Source organism: Crinia signifera, chromosome 8 (assembly GCF_055691185.1).
Source record: "Crinia signifera chromosome 8, ASM5569118v1, whole genome shotgun sequence".
Taxonomy (NCBI): domain Eukaryota; kingdom Metazoa; phylum Chordata; class Amphibia; order Anura; family Myobatrachidae; genus Crinia; species Crinia signifera.
The window spans coordinates 97,909,620-97,925,083 of record NC_139224.1 but is presented as its reverse complement, the minus strand read 5'-3'; the positions used below and the strand labels follow the sequence as shown (position 1 = coordinate 97,925,083).

Here is a 15,464-nt window from a genome sequence, read left to right as displayed (position 1 = left end):
TTAATGCACTGTGCTCTGAATACAAGGTCAATGCTTCCTGATGTGTTAGGAGAGGGCTGATTTCATGAAAGCCTCTACTCCTTATTGCCGACTCAGCACATAAGGTTAGCGCTGGGACACTTAAATGGTTAATAGTATTCATTGACAAAATTAATTATCACAGTACACACAAAACAATTATACTAGCACACAGCAGAAATATAGTTGTACAGTACAGTTGAAGCAACAGCGTTGTTCACGGGGATGAGACACACGAGCGTCTCATACTGTAGTATTACGTGTAAGCTCGCTCCACTCTGCGAATGTCTGTACCGTTCCATCGGTACAGTATATCAATCCGCCACTAGATTGGTGGAGCATTAGCCACCCAGAGGTGGCGACTTGTATTGCATGGTGAGCATCCATGCCCCTTGGCGGATTGGAGCGCAAGAAGAAGAGAGGATCGCCAAGACCTCTGCGATGGCGTGCTGGTGGCAAGAATGAGAGGCACTCCATCTGTATGTAAAAGCCTACTAAATTTTCACTGTTGATGAGCAGCTGCGAGGATTCACTGATTCTGTGTGTCTTTCTCTGGAAAGTTCCAGTTTTGGTTTAAGGTGCAGGGTTTTCCAATACAGGTTGAGTATCCCGTATCCGAATATCCGTTATCCGAATTATTCCGAAAACCATACATTCCAGAAAGTGAAAAAAAAATATTTTTTTTTTGCTAAAAACTCACTGGGGACATTTGTAACAGCACTACTGAGGGAATGATTTGTAACTGGCACTATATATGTGCAAGACAGTGATTGCTTGGCATTCAAATTCAGGATCTGAGATAGTACACACATTTTGTTTCATGTTTTGAAACCTTGTTTTTTGAACAAATAAAATATATTTGTGTGTATTTTATGTGATAATAAAATATATTTGTGTGTATTTTATGTGTTTATACAGCATACATGCAAGATACTTCAAAATACATCATTGAAATATTAAAATATTCCGAAATACGGAATAATCCGTTATCCAAAATTCTCCTGGTCCCGAGCATTTTGGATACGGGATACTCAACCTGTACCTTATCAAAATGTCAGCTTACTGCTTTCACCACCACCCGCACACACCAAGGGGTGTATTCAACCCCTGCTGCTATTTCCGACAGGGGAAAAAGAGGCAGGCACCTATTCCAGGCTGTCTTTCCCGACAGCATTGTAGAGGCAGATCAACAGAACGGACCCTTTAAAATCATAGTCGGGCCTGTTTTGCCGAAAACTGCCGTGGTTTGTCGAAATTATGACCGGATCTCAACAATCCATGGCCATTTTCACAGACAAGCCCCCTTTCTGTCAACCGGCAGGCGAAATATTGAATCCCGTGATGTAGAATGACCCGCTTGTGCCTAGAGACCTATTTATTGTTTGCCTAGTAAACCAGTACTGTAATTCTGAAAGGACCTTTTGCTGAAATCTAAAAAATATCGTATTCTCCTTCGATCAATCTAGTGCTAATTGGATCATTAACCGGGCATACCACAAATATGAAATAGGTGCGTGTTAGTGGTGTCCAGGTGTGCACCACTGGCGCAGCACCTCTAGAGCCCCCGCTCCCCAATCACCCCCCCCAACCCTCCATCACCTGTGCTCCGGCGATCACACGCCAGAGCTCTTCTAATACCACTCCCCCCGCCGCTTCTGCCTGCCGCCATACTCTTAGTAGCAGTGACGTCGGCGGCAGGCTCGGGGATGTTCGGGGGGGGGGGACTCGGGAGCGCTCAGGCACCCGAGTCCTCCCGAGCCGTCGCGAACTGCCGTCGACGTCACTGCTCAATGTGACAGAGGCAGCGGGGACACTAGCGGTGGCAGGGAAGCTCCGAGCTCCGGCGTACTAACGCCAGAGCAGAGGTGAGGGAGGGTGGGCTTCCCACTGTGGCTGGTTTTGCTGGGGCAGGACAAACCTGCCCTGGTAGGTTTGTCCTGCCCCAGCAAAACCTACCACTCAAGGGGTTAATCTCTACAGTGTTTTGTTGACATCTAAGTGCAAATGATTCTGCAAATTAATGATGACTCTTGTTCCCTTTTAGATAGAGCAATGCAGGAATACAGAGAACATGAAATCCCCTCACAGTGACCCGGTTTTCAGGCGCTACCTGCACAGGATTCTAAATGGAGCCGAACATGTGTCACTTGTAAGTGCTAAAGAAACTTCACTATGTAGAGCATACTATGGACCAAATGTGATCTTGAATTTACTGTGCTGGGAGAGGGGTGGTAGCTTCTGGCTTTTATTCCCGGAGCTATTAAATTACAGCCCCGTTTCCTGGTGTTGTAAAGTACATGGTACCGCGTGTTAGCCGATAGAATCCAGTAAAACTTCCTGGAGCTACTAGTTAACAGATCTGCAACACCCGGGATCAGAGCATTCAATGCAGATTTCTGTTTGACTCTCTTTAGGCCTGAACAGAACTCTGTGTTAACTGCATCCTGCTGTCTTACTATAATTAAATAAACCCGGCAGATGAATAAGCATGTGGTAATTAATTGCTGCTAATTGACTTTTTCAATAAGTGGTCTTGTTAGATTTGATTTAGTTTATAAATGTTTTCTTGCATTTTTTGTAACGATGGTTCATGGGAATAGATGTTTGCCAAATAATGCAGTTAACCAAATTGTATTGTAAGTAGAAGAAAATACAGTAACCATGCACACTGTGCTCCATATATGCGAAAAAGTTCTGCTTGTAACTAATAAGCCCTCACTACACTATAGACCAAATATATTTTTGACTCCATTTTTTTAACCAGTCTGCGGTTCTCCACCATGAACAGTTCTGTAGCCCATCGTAGAGAGCACGTAAGAGGCAGAAAATATGTCATTTAATCAATTGCATCTGTGTGCAAATCCATAAACAACAGAATAATTATCAAATGCAAACTGTTTCTCCTGTTCCCTCTGTATCTACAAAAACCCTGGACCGAAGAGTAACCAGATAGACTGGACCGGACTTGCAGCTGTACACATCTATTCGAAAATTACATATATTTTATATTCTCATACACACGTAATATCTCACTAATACATATAGTTTTGAGTTATGTGCTCTTTAGCTAATTTGCATTTTATTTTAATATGGCAAGTTGTACAGCAATATCTCTTTGCTTCTTAATAAAAGTGAGGTGTTCAATATTATGCCCAACAGTCCCTTACACAATATTTTATTAAAAGCCTCTTAAAGCTTAATATTCAAAGGCAGGGGTGGTGGGTATTATATCCGGATTTCCGACTGTCGGAACCATGGCCATTTTCGCCAGATTTCAAAATAACTCGGCAGTCGCAATACAATGTTCTGAGTGTCGGAAAGTCCTTGGATCGTCGAAAATGGACATGGATAATCCACAGCCATTTCGACAAAACAATTTAGGGCGGTATTCAATGGGGATTTTGGCAATGTGCAGCGAATCCTGTTTAGGATTCGCTGCACATTCGCCACTGGTCGCCGCTGCCCCTGACCGGCGAATTTGAGCTCCTGCGGCGGACGCCGCAGGAAGCCTGAGGACGGTGGCAGGCAGGGAGATGGAAGTCTCCCTGCCTGCCCCAGAATGTTTGTGGGGGGGAGGTGGGCTCCCCGGGTGCCAGGCAGCACAGGCTGCCCCCCGGGGGTGCCAGCAGGGGACCGGGTATATTCACTACACCCGATCATGAATATGTAATGATCGGGTGAAGTGAATATATGAATATCTAATGAGCGGCTCGGCTCCGGCCCCCTGCTGGCTGGTCTGTGTAAAAAAAAAAAATTTTTTTTAAATTAAATATATATTCATGTGCTTACAGCACATGAATAAAAATAGCATGCCCCTCCTCAGAATAAAATTCCAGATTTTTTGACACCAATTGTAAAAAACAAAACACTTTATTTTAAAAGTTCACCTTCCACTTCACCATAAAAAGATAGCGATTGCTACTCGGTGAATCATGGCGAAAAAAACTTGAAATGTATTTGCCATCTGGTCATTGAATATGGTGATTCACCATTTTATTCAGAAATTCGCCTTACAGCACAAAATCGCCATAAAAACCTGGCGAATCAGCCTCATTGAACATTGAATACCGCCCTTAGACTTTAAAAAACCCTGAAACTGACCGCTTCAATGCTGGGGGGACATATTGGCACAGATTGAATACCCCCCATAGTATACTATATGAGAATACACTATACAAACACTGAATCTAGTTAATTGTGTAAATATAATGAACTGAAGTGGGTAGTTCTTATAAGGGGAATTCAAGTTTTTACCCATAGCCAACACCAGATAGTGCCCAAAAGAGCAATTCATGTGTTTCTCGGGCATGAACAGCTTTTAGACTCTGAGGGCGGTGAGCTGAAATATGGGGAAAGTCATAAGTTTTGGGTCATGCTAATCCCAGCTCTTTTATATGCAACATGTCCATATACTCACAATCACCGAATGGTAGCAAGACAGAAAATGAAGCCGTACGCTTAGCAGCAATTTACACAATGTTACTAAATATAGAACCATTGTGATTGGGACTTTTTGTTACATCACCCCCTAGGTCTAATAAGAGCCTTGCCTTGGAGCTAATACAGTATGTACATTTAAGAGTAAGGGCTAGATGTATCAAGCTTCAAAAAGTGATAAAGTGGAGAGTGATAAACAGCCAACCAATCAGCTCCTAACTGTCATTTTTCAAATCCACCATATAACATGGCAGGTAGGAGTTGATTGACTGGCTGTTTATCACTCTCCACTTTAACACATTTAGAAGCTTAATACATCTGGCCCTAAGTATCTCTGGATAAGACAATCTGAAACTAAAGCCCATTTATTAGGATTATTATCACAAATCCACCATATAAAATGTTTCACATTCCTTATAATCTGCTTTGAATATTATACTTAAACAGGCTAAAAAACAATAAAAACTTGTGTAAGGGACTGTTGTGGATAACTCTCACATTAACAAGCCAAGAAATACAGCTGTACTGTTAACTGCAACAACCCAGACCAATATATAATATTCTTGTGTAAATAAGCTACAATCACTATTACATGCTGATGTAATTAAGCCGGGAGCCCTATATCCTAATATTGCTAAAGTACATAGTTGTCAATATATTAAAACACTATGGGGGGTATTCAATCCCCTCCTATTTATGACAGGAGAAATAGCAGTGGGCGCCTATTTAATTCTGTGATTTCCGAAAGCATTGAAGAGGCAGAGCGACAGAATGGACCCGACTTGAAAAGCAGTAGGGCTCGTTTTGCCAAAATGGAATGTCGAAATCACAGCCGTTTTCAGACATGCCCCCTTTTAGCTTATAGGCTGGTGGGACATTGAATCCCACCTGCTGATAAGCTGTCAAGCGGGCCAAAAATGGGCCAGGTTCCCGACAGTCAATTTGAATACCCCCCTATGTGGTACATTTTTTTAAGGTGGGATTTTGCCCAGAGCAGCCAATAAGATTCCACTTCCTTTTTATTTAGTATCTTCTAGAAAACAGTAGATACAATCTGTTTTGGTTTCTATGGGCAACATCACTTCTTAGTAAATGTACCCCTACTGTAAGACAATAGAGACCCATAGGCCAAAAAAAATTATTTTATTTATTTTCATATGTCATTTGTAGATATTTCTCTATATTAACTAAATAAATGTTGTGTTGTTGCATGCCCAAATATATGTTTTTTTTTTTTTTTTCAAGAAATCTAGTAATAGCTTTGTGCGCCATATATAGACCTCTTCCCTTTCTTTCTCCTTTTTGAATCAGTCTAGCAGGGTTAATTTAGTTTTGCATTTAATTTTACTCTAAACATTTGTCATGTTAGTCTAGTTTTAGTTTAATATCTTTTGGTAAACATTTAATAATACAGTAATGGATTTTAGTGAAGAAAAATTTCCACTAAAAACTGTCAAATCTTTAACTATGTATTTAGTAACCTAGGCACAGTAGACTGATATTGTGATGCAGGAATGGGATCATTTGGTTTACAGCAAGTTGGTCGACAACCATTAAGTCGACAGTCAAAAGGTCCACATGGGATTTTTTACTGTTTTTTTTTTTACCCGAATGTCAACACAGTCGACATGGACACTGGTTACAGTGCACCGCTTCCCATCACATGGCTCACTGCGCTCGGCACACTATTTTATTCACCCACCACACCCTTGTGGATGGTAGGGCAGAAAATACCGCCTGTCTGGAAAACATGTCGGCTCAAAAAACAGTCAAAAACCCCATGTCGACCTAATGCTTGTGTCAACCTAATGACCTGTCAACCTAAAGCCATGTGGACCTTGATCCATGTCGACCTAATGCTTGTTGACCATCGTGCTGTAGACCAAATGACCGTATCCCGTGATGCATACGGAGTCTGAGTAACTGTAGTACTCCGATATATCATACAATCATATTAATACCTTAATATTGTTACAACAAACAAGTACAGTACACTCACATTAATTTACAGCAGGTCATGTTTAATTTCTGCAATTATCTAGAACAGGGGTTCTCAGGACCCCACACAGTTAACCTTTTCTAGGTCACCCGATAGGTGCACTCATTGCTGACACACATTTTAAAAGATACACAGGTGGAGCTAATTATTTCACTTGATTCTGGCAAAACATGCACTGTGTGGGGTCCTGAGGACCGACTTTGAGAACCTGTGATCTAGAATGCATCATTGTTCTTCAAAAAAGAAATATCCCACTTCGTGTTAATTTTAACAAGGATTTTAAATGTAATTTTAGTTTGTTGCTTTTTTTTTTGCTTTGTTTTTTGTGGTAGCACACCTGAACTATCGTTGTGATTTTTTTTTTTTTTTTTTGTTGTTCAAATAGTTTTATTGAAAAGTATAAAAGTTTACAGCATGTGGAGCAGTTAAGAGAAAATTCTGGAGTTACAAGAATAAGGCTGCTCATCCAGCAACATACAAGAAACATAAAATTGTAACAGATCACATGACCAAACCTATTTTGAGGGAGGTGGGTTGGGGTCTAGTGGATTGAGAGTAGGGAGAGTTAAGATTGGCGGGAGAGGGAGGGGGGGGAGGGGTGAAGGAGAGTAAAAAAAAAAGGGGAGATTACGTAAGTGGGGAGGGGAGGGAGAAGGGGGAATAGCTGAGGGGAGGGGTTAGGTCAGTCCTGGGAGAGGGGACCCAGTGAGTGAGTACCAGGGTTCCCAGATTTTGTGGTACTTCTCGACAGTGTTGTTTTGTAGGCTGGTAATGTATTCCATTTTTGCAACAAACCAGATGCGGTTTGAGAGTTCTGTGTGAGACGGAGTTTTAGGATCTTTCCATGATCTAGCGATCAGGAGTTTAGCTGCGGATGTGATGTGGAGAATTAGTTTGTTGGTGTGGGCGGGTAACTGGTCGACTGGGCCACACAGGAGCATATTTGTGGGGGATAGTGGGGGGCAGGCAGGGATAACAGAGGCTAGGACAGATTGAACCATGTTCCAGAAGGTTTTAATATGTGGACAGGTCCACCAGATATGGAGAAAAGTGCCTTCGCAGCCGCAGAGTCGCCAACAGGAGTTGGGGGCGGATGAGTATATGGCATGGATACGTGACGGGACGAGATACCAACGGGTGTAGATTTTGTACGCGGTTTCTTTAATTGCTACACTAATGGAGCACTTAGAAATGGCTAGTCGTATATCGTTCCATGCGTCTTCTCCTAGGGGGGTCCCCAGGTCCGAGTCCCAAGCAGCTTCGTGGGGTTCTATAGGTGGGCCATCTGGTGAGAGAATGTAGTGGTATAGATAAGATATAGTGCCCCTGTCCGTAGGTCTGTAAGAGCACAGTTTCTCCATGGGAGTAAGGTCCCTGAGGGTATCAGTTTTAGGGAGTGAAGAGAAGAAGCTTCTGATTTGTAGGAATTGGTAGAAAAGAGAGTGGGGGATGTGGTGTTTCTCACTCAGGTCCGCAAAAGAGAGGGGGGTATTCCTGTCTTGGAGATGTTTAAGTCGTGTTATTCCTAGCTTGGACCAGGTAGAGGTCATGTGGGGGGATTGGCCTGGAGGGAATGAAGGGTGTTGCCAAATCGGCGTTAATGGAGAGGGATGGGAGGTGAGGGAAAGTTTGTCGGCTAAGGTGTCCCATATAGAGAGCGTGAGGGATATTGTAGGTGAAGGTTGAGCTAGGGTGGGTCTAAGTTTTCGTGGAATCCAGGGGAGATGGGAGATGGAGTGGGTCATAGCAAGATCCGACTCCATGTCAACCCATCTTTTCATGCCGGGGGGGGAGTGCCAAGCAACTAATTGGCTGAGTCTGGTAGCTTGATAGTATTTGGAAAAGAGAGGGAGGCCCAGGCCTCCTGATGAGGGGGGTTTGATAAGTATGCTACGTTTAATGCGTGGTTTCTTGTGATTCCAGATGAATTTACAGCATGAGGTTTGTAGGGTGTTGAGGGTCCTAGTGGGGATGCTGATGGGGAGGGTCTGGAATAGGTAAAGGAGTTTGGGGAGCACAGACATTTTTATAGCATTAATTCTGCCTATCCAGGAAATGAAGAGTTTACTCCAGCGAGCGAGATCTTGTGTGATGGACTGGATGAGGGGGGGGAAGTTGAATTTGTAAAGGTTAGTGTAGGATTTTGTGAGGTTGATTCCTAGATATTTTATATAGTCCCTGCGCCAAGAGAAATCAAAGTTAGTTTGAAGGAGGTCGAGCGCAGGTCTGGGGATATGAAGGGGGAGTGCTTCAGATTTGTCATGGTTAATCTTGTAACCCGAAAAATGGCCGTACAAGGATAGTTCTTGAAAGAGATTGGGGAGGGAAATGGAGGGGTTGGAGAGAGTGAGGAGGACGTCATCAGCAAAAAGCGATATTTTGTAGCTAGAGTTGCCTATCGTGACACCTGAAATATCAGGATTGATTCTAATGCGGTTGGCAAGGGGTTCTATAATTAGTGCAAAAATAAGCGGGGATAATGGGCAGCCCTGTCTGGTTCCATTGGAAACACTGAATGGGGCAGAGGTTAGGCCTGCAGCAGAGACAGAAGTAGAGGGGTTGTGATAAAGAGCTTGTATGGCCTGTAGGAACTGTCCTTGAAATCCAAATCTTTGGAGTGTGTGGGAAAGAAAAGACCATGATACCCTGTCAAACGCCTTTTCTGCATCTAAGGCTAGTAACAGGGTGGGGAGCTTAATGGCGTTTGCGTGGTGGATCAAGTTGATGGTTCTTCTGGTATTGTCTAATGCTTGGCGAGTTGGTACGAAGCCCACTTGATCAGGGTGAATGAGGGAGGGGAGTATTGGATTGAGTCTATTAGCTAGTATTTTTGCAAAAAGTTTTAGGTCTGTGTTTAGGAGGGATATGGGGCGGTAGTTTGATACCAGCTGTGGGTCTTTGCCTGGCTTTGGTATGACGGTGATTACCGCTCTCGTAGTGTCTGGGTGAAAGAATTCTCCATTTAGGATGCGATTGAAGGTAGCAGTGAGTTGGGGGAGTAAAGATTGTTGGAATGTTTTATAGTATGAGAAAGGGAGCCCGTCCGGACCTGGTGATTTGGAGGGTTTTTGGGATTTGAGGGCGTTTTTTATTTCTTCTGAGGAGATAGGGGAGCAGAGTTTGGAAGACGTGTCTGAGTCAAGTTCTGGGAGAGAGCATGAGGTCAGGTATTCGGGAGAGGACATTGACGTGAGGGTGGAAGAGGGTGGTGTAGAGGAATTGTACAGATTGTTATAGTATTGCTTAAAGATGTCATTAATATCGTTGGGATGGTAGCACAGAGAACCTGAGGGGTTTTTAAGGGACGGGATAGCGGAACGGGCTTTACGGCTTTTGAGTTGATTGGCCATGAGAGAGTCTGCTTTATTACTCTTCTCATAGAAACGCTGGTTGGTCCAGCGTAGGGATTTCTCAATTTTTTCTGAGAGGATAGCATTGAGAGCGGCTTTGGCCTTGGAGAGTTGTTTGTAGTTAAAGTCGGTCGGGGAGCGTTTATGTTGCGAGTCGAGGAGGGCGACTTGGTTTAGTAGGTTTTGAAATTTTTGTTTCTGTTCCCTGTTTCTGTGGGAGGCGTAGCTAATGATGTGGCCCCGGATTACTGACTTATGCGCTTCCCAGACTAAAGGAGTACAGTCTTGATCAGCGGAGTTGAGAGAGAAGTAGTCTATCAACGCCTCGTTGATCTTGTTTTGGAAGTGTGGGATCTTTAATAGGGTCTCGTTTAAGCGCCATGAGGGCTTGGGGATTGGTGTTTCCAAAAGGTTGAAAGAAGAGGTGAGAAAGCAATGGTCAGACCATGTACTGGGGATGATGCTGGAGTTTATTAATGAGGTGGAGGTCGAGGGGTCACAAAATATCAGGTCAATTCGCGAGTGAGAGTGATGGGAGGGGGAGTAGTAGGTATAATCTCTGGTGGAGGGATTCATGGAGCGCCAAGTCTCGACAAGACCGGTCTCTGTGGTATGCTTTAAAAGGGCCCGGGCCAGAGGGTCGGATCTAGAGGAGGGGAGGTGAGGTGATTTATCTAAGTCAGGGTCAGGAACGCAGTTAAAGTCTCCTCCTAGAAATACATGACCGCTTTTCTTTTTCTGCAAGGTGGTGAAGAACTTTTTAAAGAAGCGTTGTTGGCCTGAGTTGGGGGCGTATATATTAGCAAAAGTTACCTCCATGTGGCCCAGTCGACCAGTGACAATGAGATATCTGCCGTCGGAGTCTTTAAACACCGAGTGCATTGAGAAGGGGAGTCTGTTGCGGAGTAGGATGGCCACACCATTATGTTTGGACGAGCTGGAGGAGTAGTACACAGTAGAGAATTGTCTAGATTGGAGGGTGGGGTGTCCAGGTGCTCTGAAATGTGTCTCTTGCAGAAGGATGACGTCTGCGTTAAGGGTACGAATGGTGCGGAATAGGAGAGAACGCTTTTGAGGGGTGTTTAGGCCCCTTGCGTTCATTGAGGCTATTGTGAGAGGCATCCTAGGTTGCTAGGTGGGGAGGAGAAAGAGGATGGAGGGGGGAAGGGGGGGTGGTAAGGCGGAGGGGAGGGACAGATACTGTGTGTGTTAAAGAGGATAAGTGTGAGCGTTACTCTAGAGCGTTGTGGAGGGGGTGGGGGCTAGGTGTGATAGGAGGTTAGGGAGGACGAGGCTGAGAACGAGTCCTCGGAGAGAAGAGGAGGTGCTCAGTTGGTAGGACTGGTGAGTCCAAAGGGGTGGTCCACCCTTAGGGGGCGTCACCCTAGGAAGGAGGGTTGGGGGGGTGTGTGGAAGGTAAATGTATCTTGTCGATTCCCCTGGGTGCGGAGATCAGCAAGTAAATTGAAACATTAAATTGAAACATTAAACATACAGATGTCAAAGAAATCAAAGGGGTGCTGAGGCGGGGGGGGGGGGAGAGCGGCAGAGAGAAGGGGCCCATCTGCTGTCAAATATGTACTGCAGTGATGGGTAGGGTGTGTTTTTCTCGTAAATTGCGGGCAACAAGATCAAAGGTGCTCTCCCAACCGCCCCATGTCCCCCGCCCAGCCCCCATACAATCTAACAAGGCAACTTCAAACACAGTCAGTGTCATGGCCTGAACTGAAACAAGCGATCTGGAATGACCATTAGAGAAGTGAAGTACAATCCTAACTAGTGCTCAAATATGTGAGGAGCAAACTGGTAAACAAAAAGGTAAAAGTCTAAGGGGGTCATTCCGTATTAGCTGAAGGGTTCGAGTCATTCGTGGGTAGATGGTGACCCGCCCTCTGGGAGGGAGGAAGATTCTTCAAGGTGGGAGAGCAGATCCCTGCATTCCCGCATATCTCTGATTAGAACAGTCTTACCGTTCAGGTCCACAATTAGCTTGAAGGGGAAGCCCCAACGGTAGCGGATGCCTTTGTCCCGGAGGGCTGTTGTGAGGTCACGAAAGTCCCTTCTTTTTGCTAGTGTGAGAGGGGCCAGATCCTGATAAAACTGGAGACTAGAGGATTCAAAGGTGGTGGATCTCTGACCTCTTGTTGCTGAAAGGACCATTTCTTTGTCTTTAAAGCTTAGGAATCGGATGATCACGTCCCGGGGTGGGTCTCCATCGCGAGGTTTTGGTCTAAGCGCACGGTGCGCTCTCTCTAAAGGAAGTTTTCTCGGACCAATATCTTTGGATATGGTGGAGAAGAGTCTGTGGAGGTAGGGCTCTAGGGCCTCTTGCGGGATAGATTCAGGAATGTTGCGTATACGGATGTTGTTTCTCCGCTCTCTGTTTTCCAGATCTTCGTTCTTAGAGCGAAGGTCAGTTAGTTCAGAGATGATGTGATTTAGGTCTCTGCTTGTGTCGTTCAGAGATTTTTGAAAGCCGTCTTGTCGAGTTTCCAGTTTGGAGGTTCTGGCTGCAAGGGAGGTAATGTCTGATTTAATGGAGGCCATCGCCTTGTCCAATTTAGTCTCGAGCGAATCCTTAAGATCGGTGATTAAGGATCGAAGAGCCAGGATGTCCTCCTTGGTGGAGGGGGTAGGTGAGGCGGGCTGCTTCTTATCCATGGCTTTTGGGGTAGGGGAGTTGGGCTCCTCCCGAGGAGTTGCTTTGATGGAGCGAGTGAAGTGGTGAGAGATGTCAGATCCTCCTTTTTTGGGCGTTTTAGCGGTGGATCTCCGCATGTGAGAGGGGCCCGGGCAGGTAGAGTAGTATGAATGGATCTAAAAAGGCCGGGACTTGTAGGGAGTCGGGTCCTCGATCAGTTGTTGTATGGTTCGGTAAGTAGGGGTGAATGGTCAGGGGCACCCAGGGGAAGCGGGGCAGGGGCCTTTAGGTCGACATGAGGCGCTACAGTTCAATTGAAGAGGAAAAGGGGGTGGTCTCTTTGTCAAGGCTGACGGGGAGGGGGATCCACTTTCCCAGATGATGGGGAGTTTGATAGTAGCCGGAGGATGGGAGACTGTTGTTTCTCAGCTGTGGGGTCTCCTCACGATGCTGCGGGGTCGGGCTTTAAGCGTTGCTCGGTTATAAGGAGGCGGAGTGGGTTCAGAGGGGATGGGATTGGCAGGGGCGGCAATACGTGGGCCTGGGGCGTGGGTATTATCCCCCTTATATAGGGGTTTTCATTGGCCTGTGCTGGGCTGCGTCTGCCCCACTCAATATGGCCGCCGCCTGTCTTCTTCAGTGCCTGGGGAGGGTGTACAGGCCAGGTGCAGCACGTAGTTATGAGGGCAGGACAGCCTTGACCCTCTCACTATTATGCCCAGTCTGGCTGACCTGGATGGAGCCGGGAGAGCAGGCGAGTGGATGGCTGTGCAGATGATGCCACATCCAATATGGCCGCCGCTCTTTGTTTGCCCCGTTTAGCTGTGGACTGGGGCAGATTAATGGGGCTAGGGGTCCTGTGAGGTTGGGGTGGGTAGCGCCCACACCTCAGGAGGTCCAGGTGAGCTCCCTGGGTGATGCAGGGGGGTGGTAGGGGGCACAGCTCCGGCGTCTCCGGATTCCAAAATGGCCGCCGGCTGGGGAGAAGGGGGCCTGAGCTGCTCCTACCTTGTCAACGGAGCCGATGCAGGCTCCTGCGGGGGTCCGCTGGCGCCAGGGGACCGCACAGAGGGTCACTCAGGTTTGGATGGTGCCTCCGTAGTAGTCACGTCGCGCCTACTTCGTGCGGGAGCCCAGCGGCGGACCGGGCAGCAACTCGAGGTCCCGGCTTCTGCAGGTGCTAGGCCGCAGTCCGCAGGGACCCGAAAACGGGACCCCCGACTCCGCAGCGCTTCCCAGCAAGCTCCCCAGAGATGAGGGGGAGCCCACCGGCACCTATTGTGCACGCAGGTACGTGTGGAGGGGATTTGGAGGGGTTTTTAGATGTCCCCAGTCGGAGCTCTCCTGGAAAGCAGCCTCTCTCCTTCACAGTCAGGCCACCTTTTTATTTTATTTTTAAATATACATTTTATTAGTGAAATGCCTTAAAAACAAGGGTGAAAGTCACAATGAAGAACCTACGCAGAGGTTCCTAAACAGATTCAAAAGAACATAATACATAGGCATCACTATTATTTGTAATTACTGTATAAGGTTGAAGAGAAGAGAACGGAAAGATATTAGGAAAATAGTAAAATTAAGTGAAAAGCAACATCCTACAGAAATCAAAATAAAATCTAGAAAAGTAGAATTAGTAGAGAAGCAAGGGAGGGAAAGGAGTATAGGTGGAGAGGGAGGAAGATGAGGGGGAAGAAAAAGAAATGCCCCAACCGACTGGTCCTGACCAACTCAATAGAACTTCAAATAGGAAGTTAAGGGGTCAGAGCCTTAATTCTTTTAGGAAGGCTGGTGGTATATTGAAATTCTACTATCGTGATTAATGCGAGTTTGTTAGATGATCGGGCAAAACTTTTGGCATATGTATTACATTTCCCACAATTCTCGACAATTCCCGTCCGTTCTCGGCAGAAAGGGCCCGACTGCTTGTAAAGTCGGGCCCATTCTGGCGAGATCGCTGTTCAATGCTGTCAGGGAAGACCGCATTGAATAGGGCCCTGCCACTATTTCCCCCGTCGGGAATAGTGGCGGGTAATTGAATACCCCCCTTAATTTAAACATACATTACATGTGCTCATTTTACTTAGCCAGATTTCTCCCAGCCAGAGGTCTGTTATGATGCTAAGGTGGTCCTTATTAGGAGATGCTTATTGTGATCCATAAGTTCCTTGAACTAGCATTGTGATTAACACAAGATTGTTATAGTGGGTACACATGGTTTGATCTGACATTCAAATCGATTTCTACTAAATGTGAACTCACACTGGGATCAAATCTGCATTGAATGCTGCTAAAAGCATTTGATGTGCATTCGATTTCGATTCGATTTTGCTTCTATAAGCAAAATCGAATAGAAAAATAGTGCAGATCTCACCGTGTGTACCCTCTGTTAGATGATAGTTGAAATCGTCTGGCGAATGTATAGAATTTTCCCAGTGCAACAGAATTTTTTTCTATCCTTCTGTTAGTCTGATTTTGCCTATTCTCAAACATGCAAACATAACTTGTGCTTATTTTTCATAGCCAGATCTCTCCCAGCCAGAAGTCCATTATGATGCGGAGGTGGTCCTGACAAAGGAGATGCTTACTGAGATCCAAAAGTTCCTTGACGATGATGACTGGAGTGTGGGTGCTCTTGATGAAGCTCTAAGCAAGACTCTGGTGCGCTTCAAGCATCACAATGAGGAAGAATGGAAGTGGACATTTGAGGACTCTTTCGGTATAGACGCTTTCACCGCTTTCATGGTAATGGATAGTTGATAGTGACTTTTATTTTTATTTTCCCTGAACTTAAAAACAAACTACATGTTTAATATGAACGTAGCATAAACTACGGGTTAACATTGCATACTCACTGGGGTGGAGGAATTCAACTGTCAGTGGTCCACCAGATTGTGCCCAACAGAGCTATTCAATTATTGCTCCTTTGGTGCGCGATTGAATGGGAATGGCAAGCTGAAATGAGCAAAAAAGTGCTAAACCTGATACTAATTAGCACAATAGATCTCCCCTCACTTTACTT

General features: G+C 45.5%; 1 protein-coding gene across 9 annotated transcripts in view; it reads left to right on the top strand.

The window, feature by feature from the left end:
* Nucleotides 1-15,464, top strand: part of CLCC1 (chloride channel CLIC like 1) — a 112,229-nt gene that overhangs the window by 11,188 nt on the left and 85,577 nt on the right. For 8 of the 9 annotated variants that reach the window (XR_014454424.1, XM_083156836.1, XM_083156841.1 and 5 more), the window contains exons 4-5: nt 2,063-2,167; nt 14,966-15,187. Coding sequence is in view for 8 of the 9 variants with exons in the window: in XM_083156836.1 (XP_083012962.1) it covers nt 2,063-2,167; nt 14,966-15,187 (327 nt within the window). In the remaining variant the exon portion in view is untranslated. Of the gene's footprint in view, nt 1-2,062; nt 2,168-14,965; nt 15,188-15,464 lie in introns of those variants that run through there. The other variant, XM_083156843.1, reaches the window with a different exon arrangement.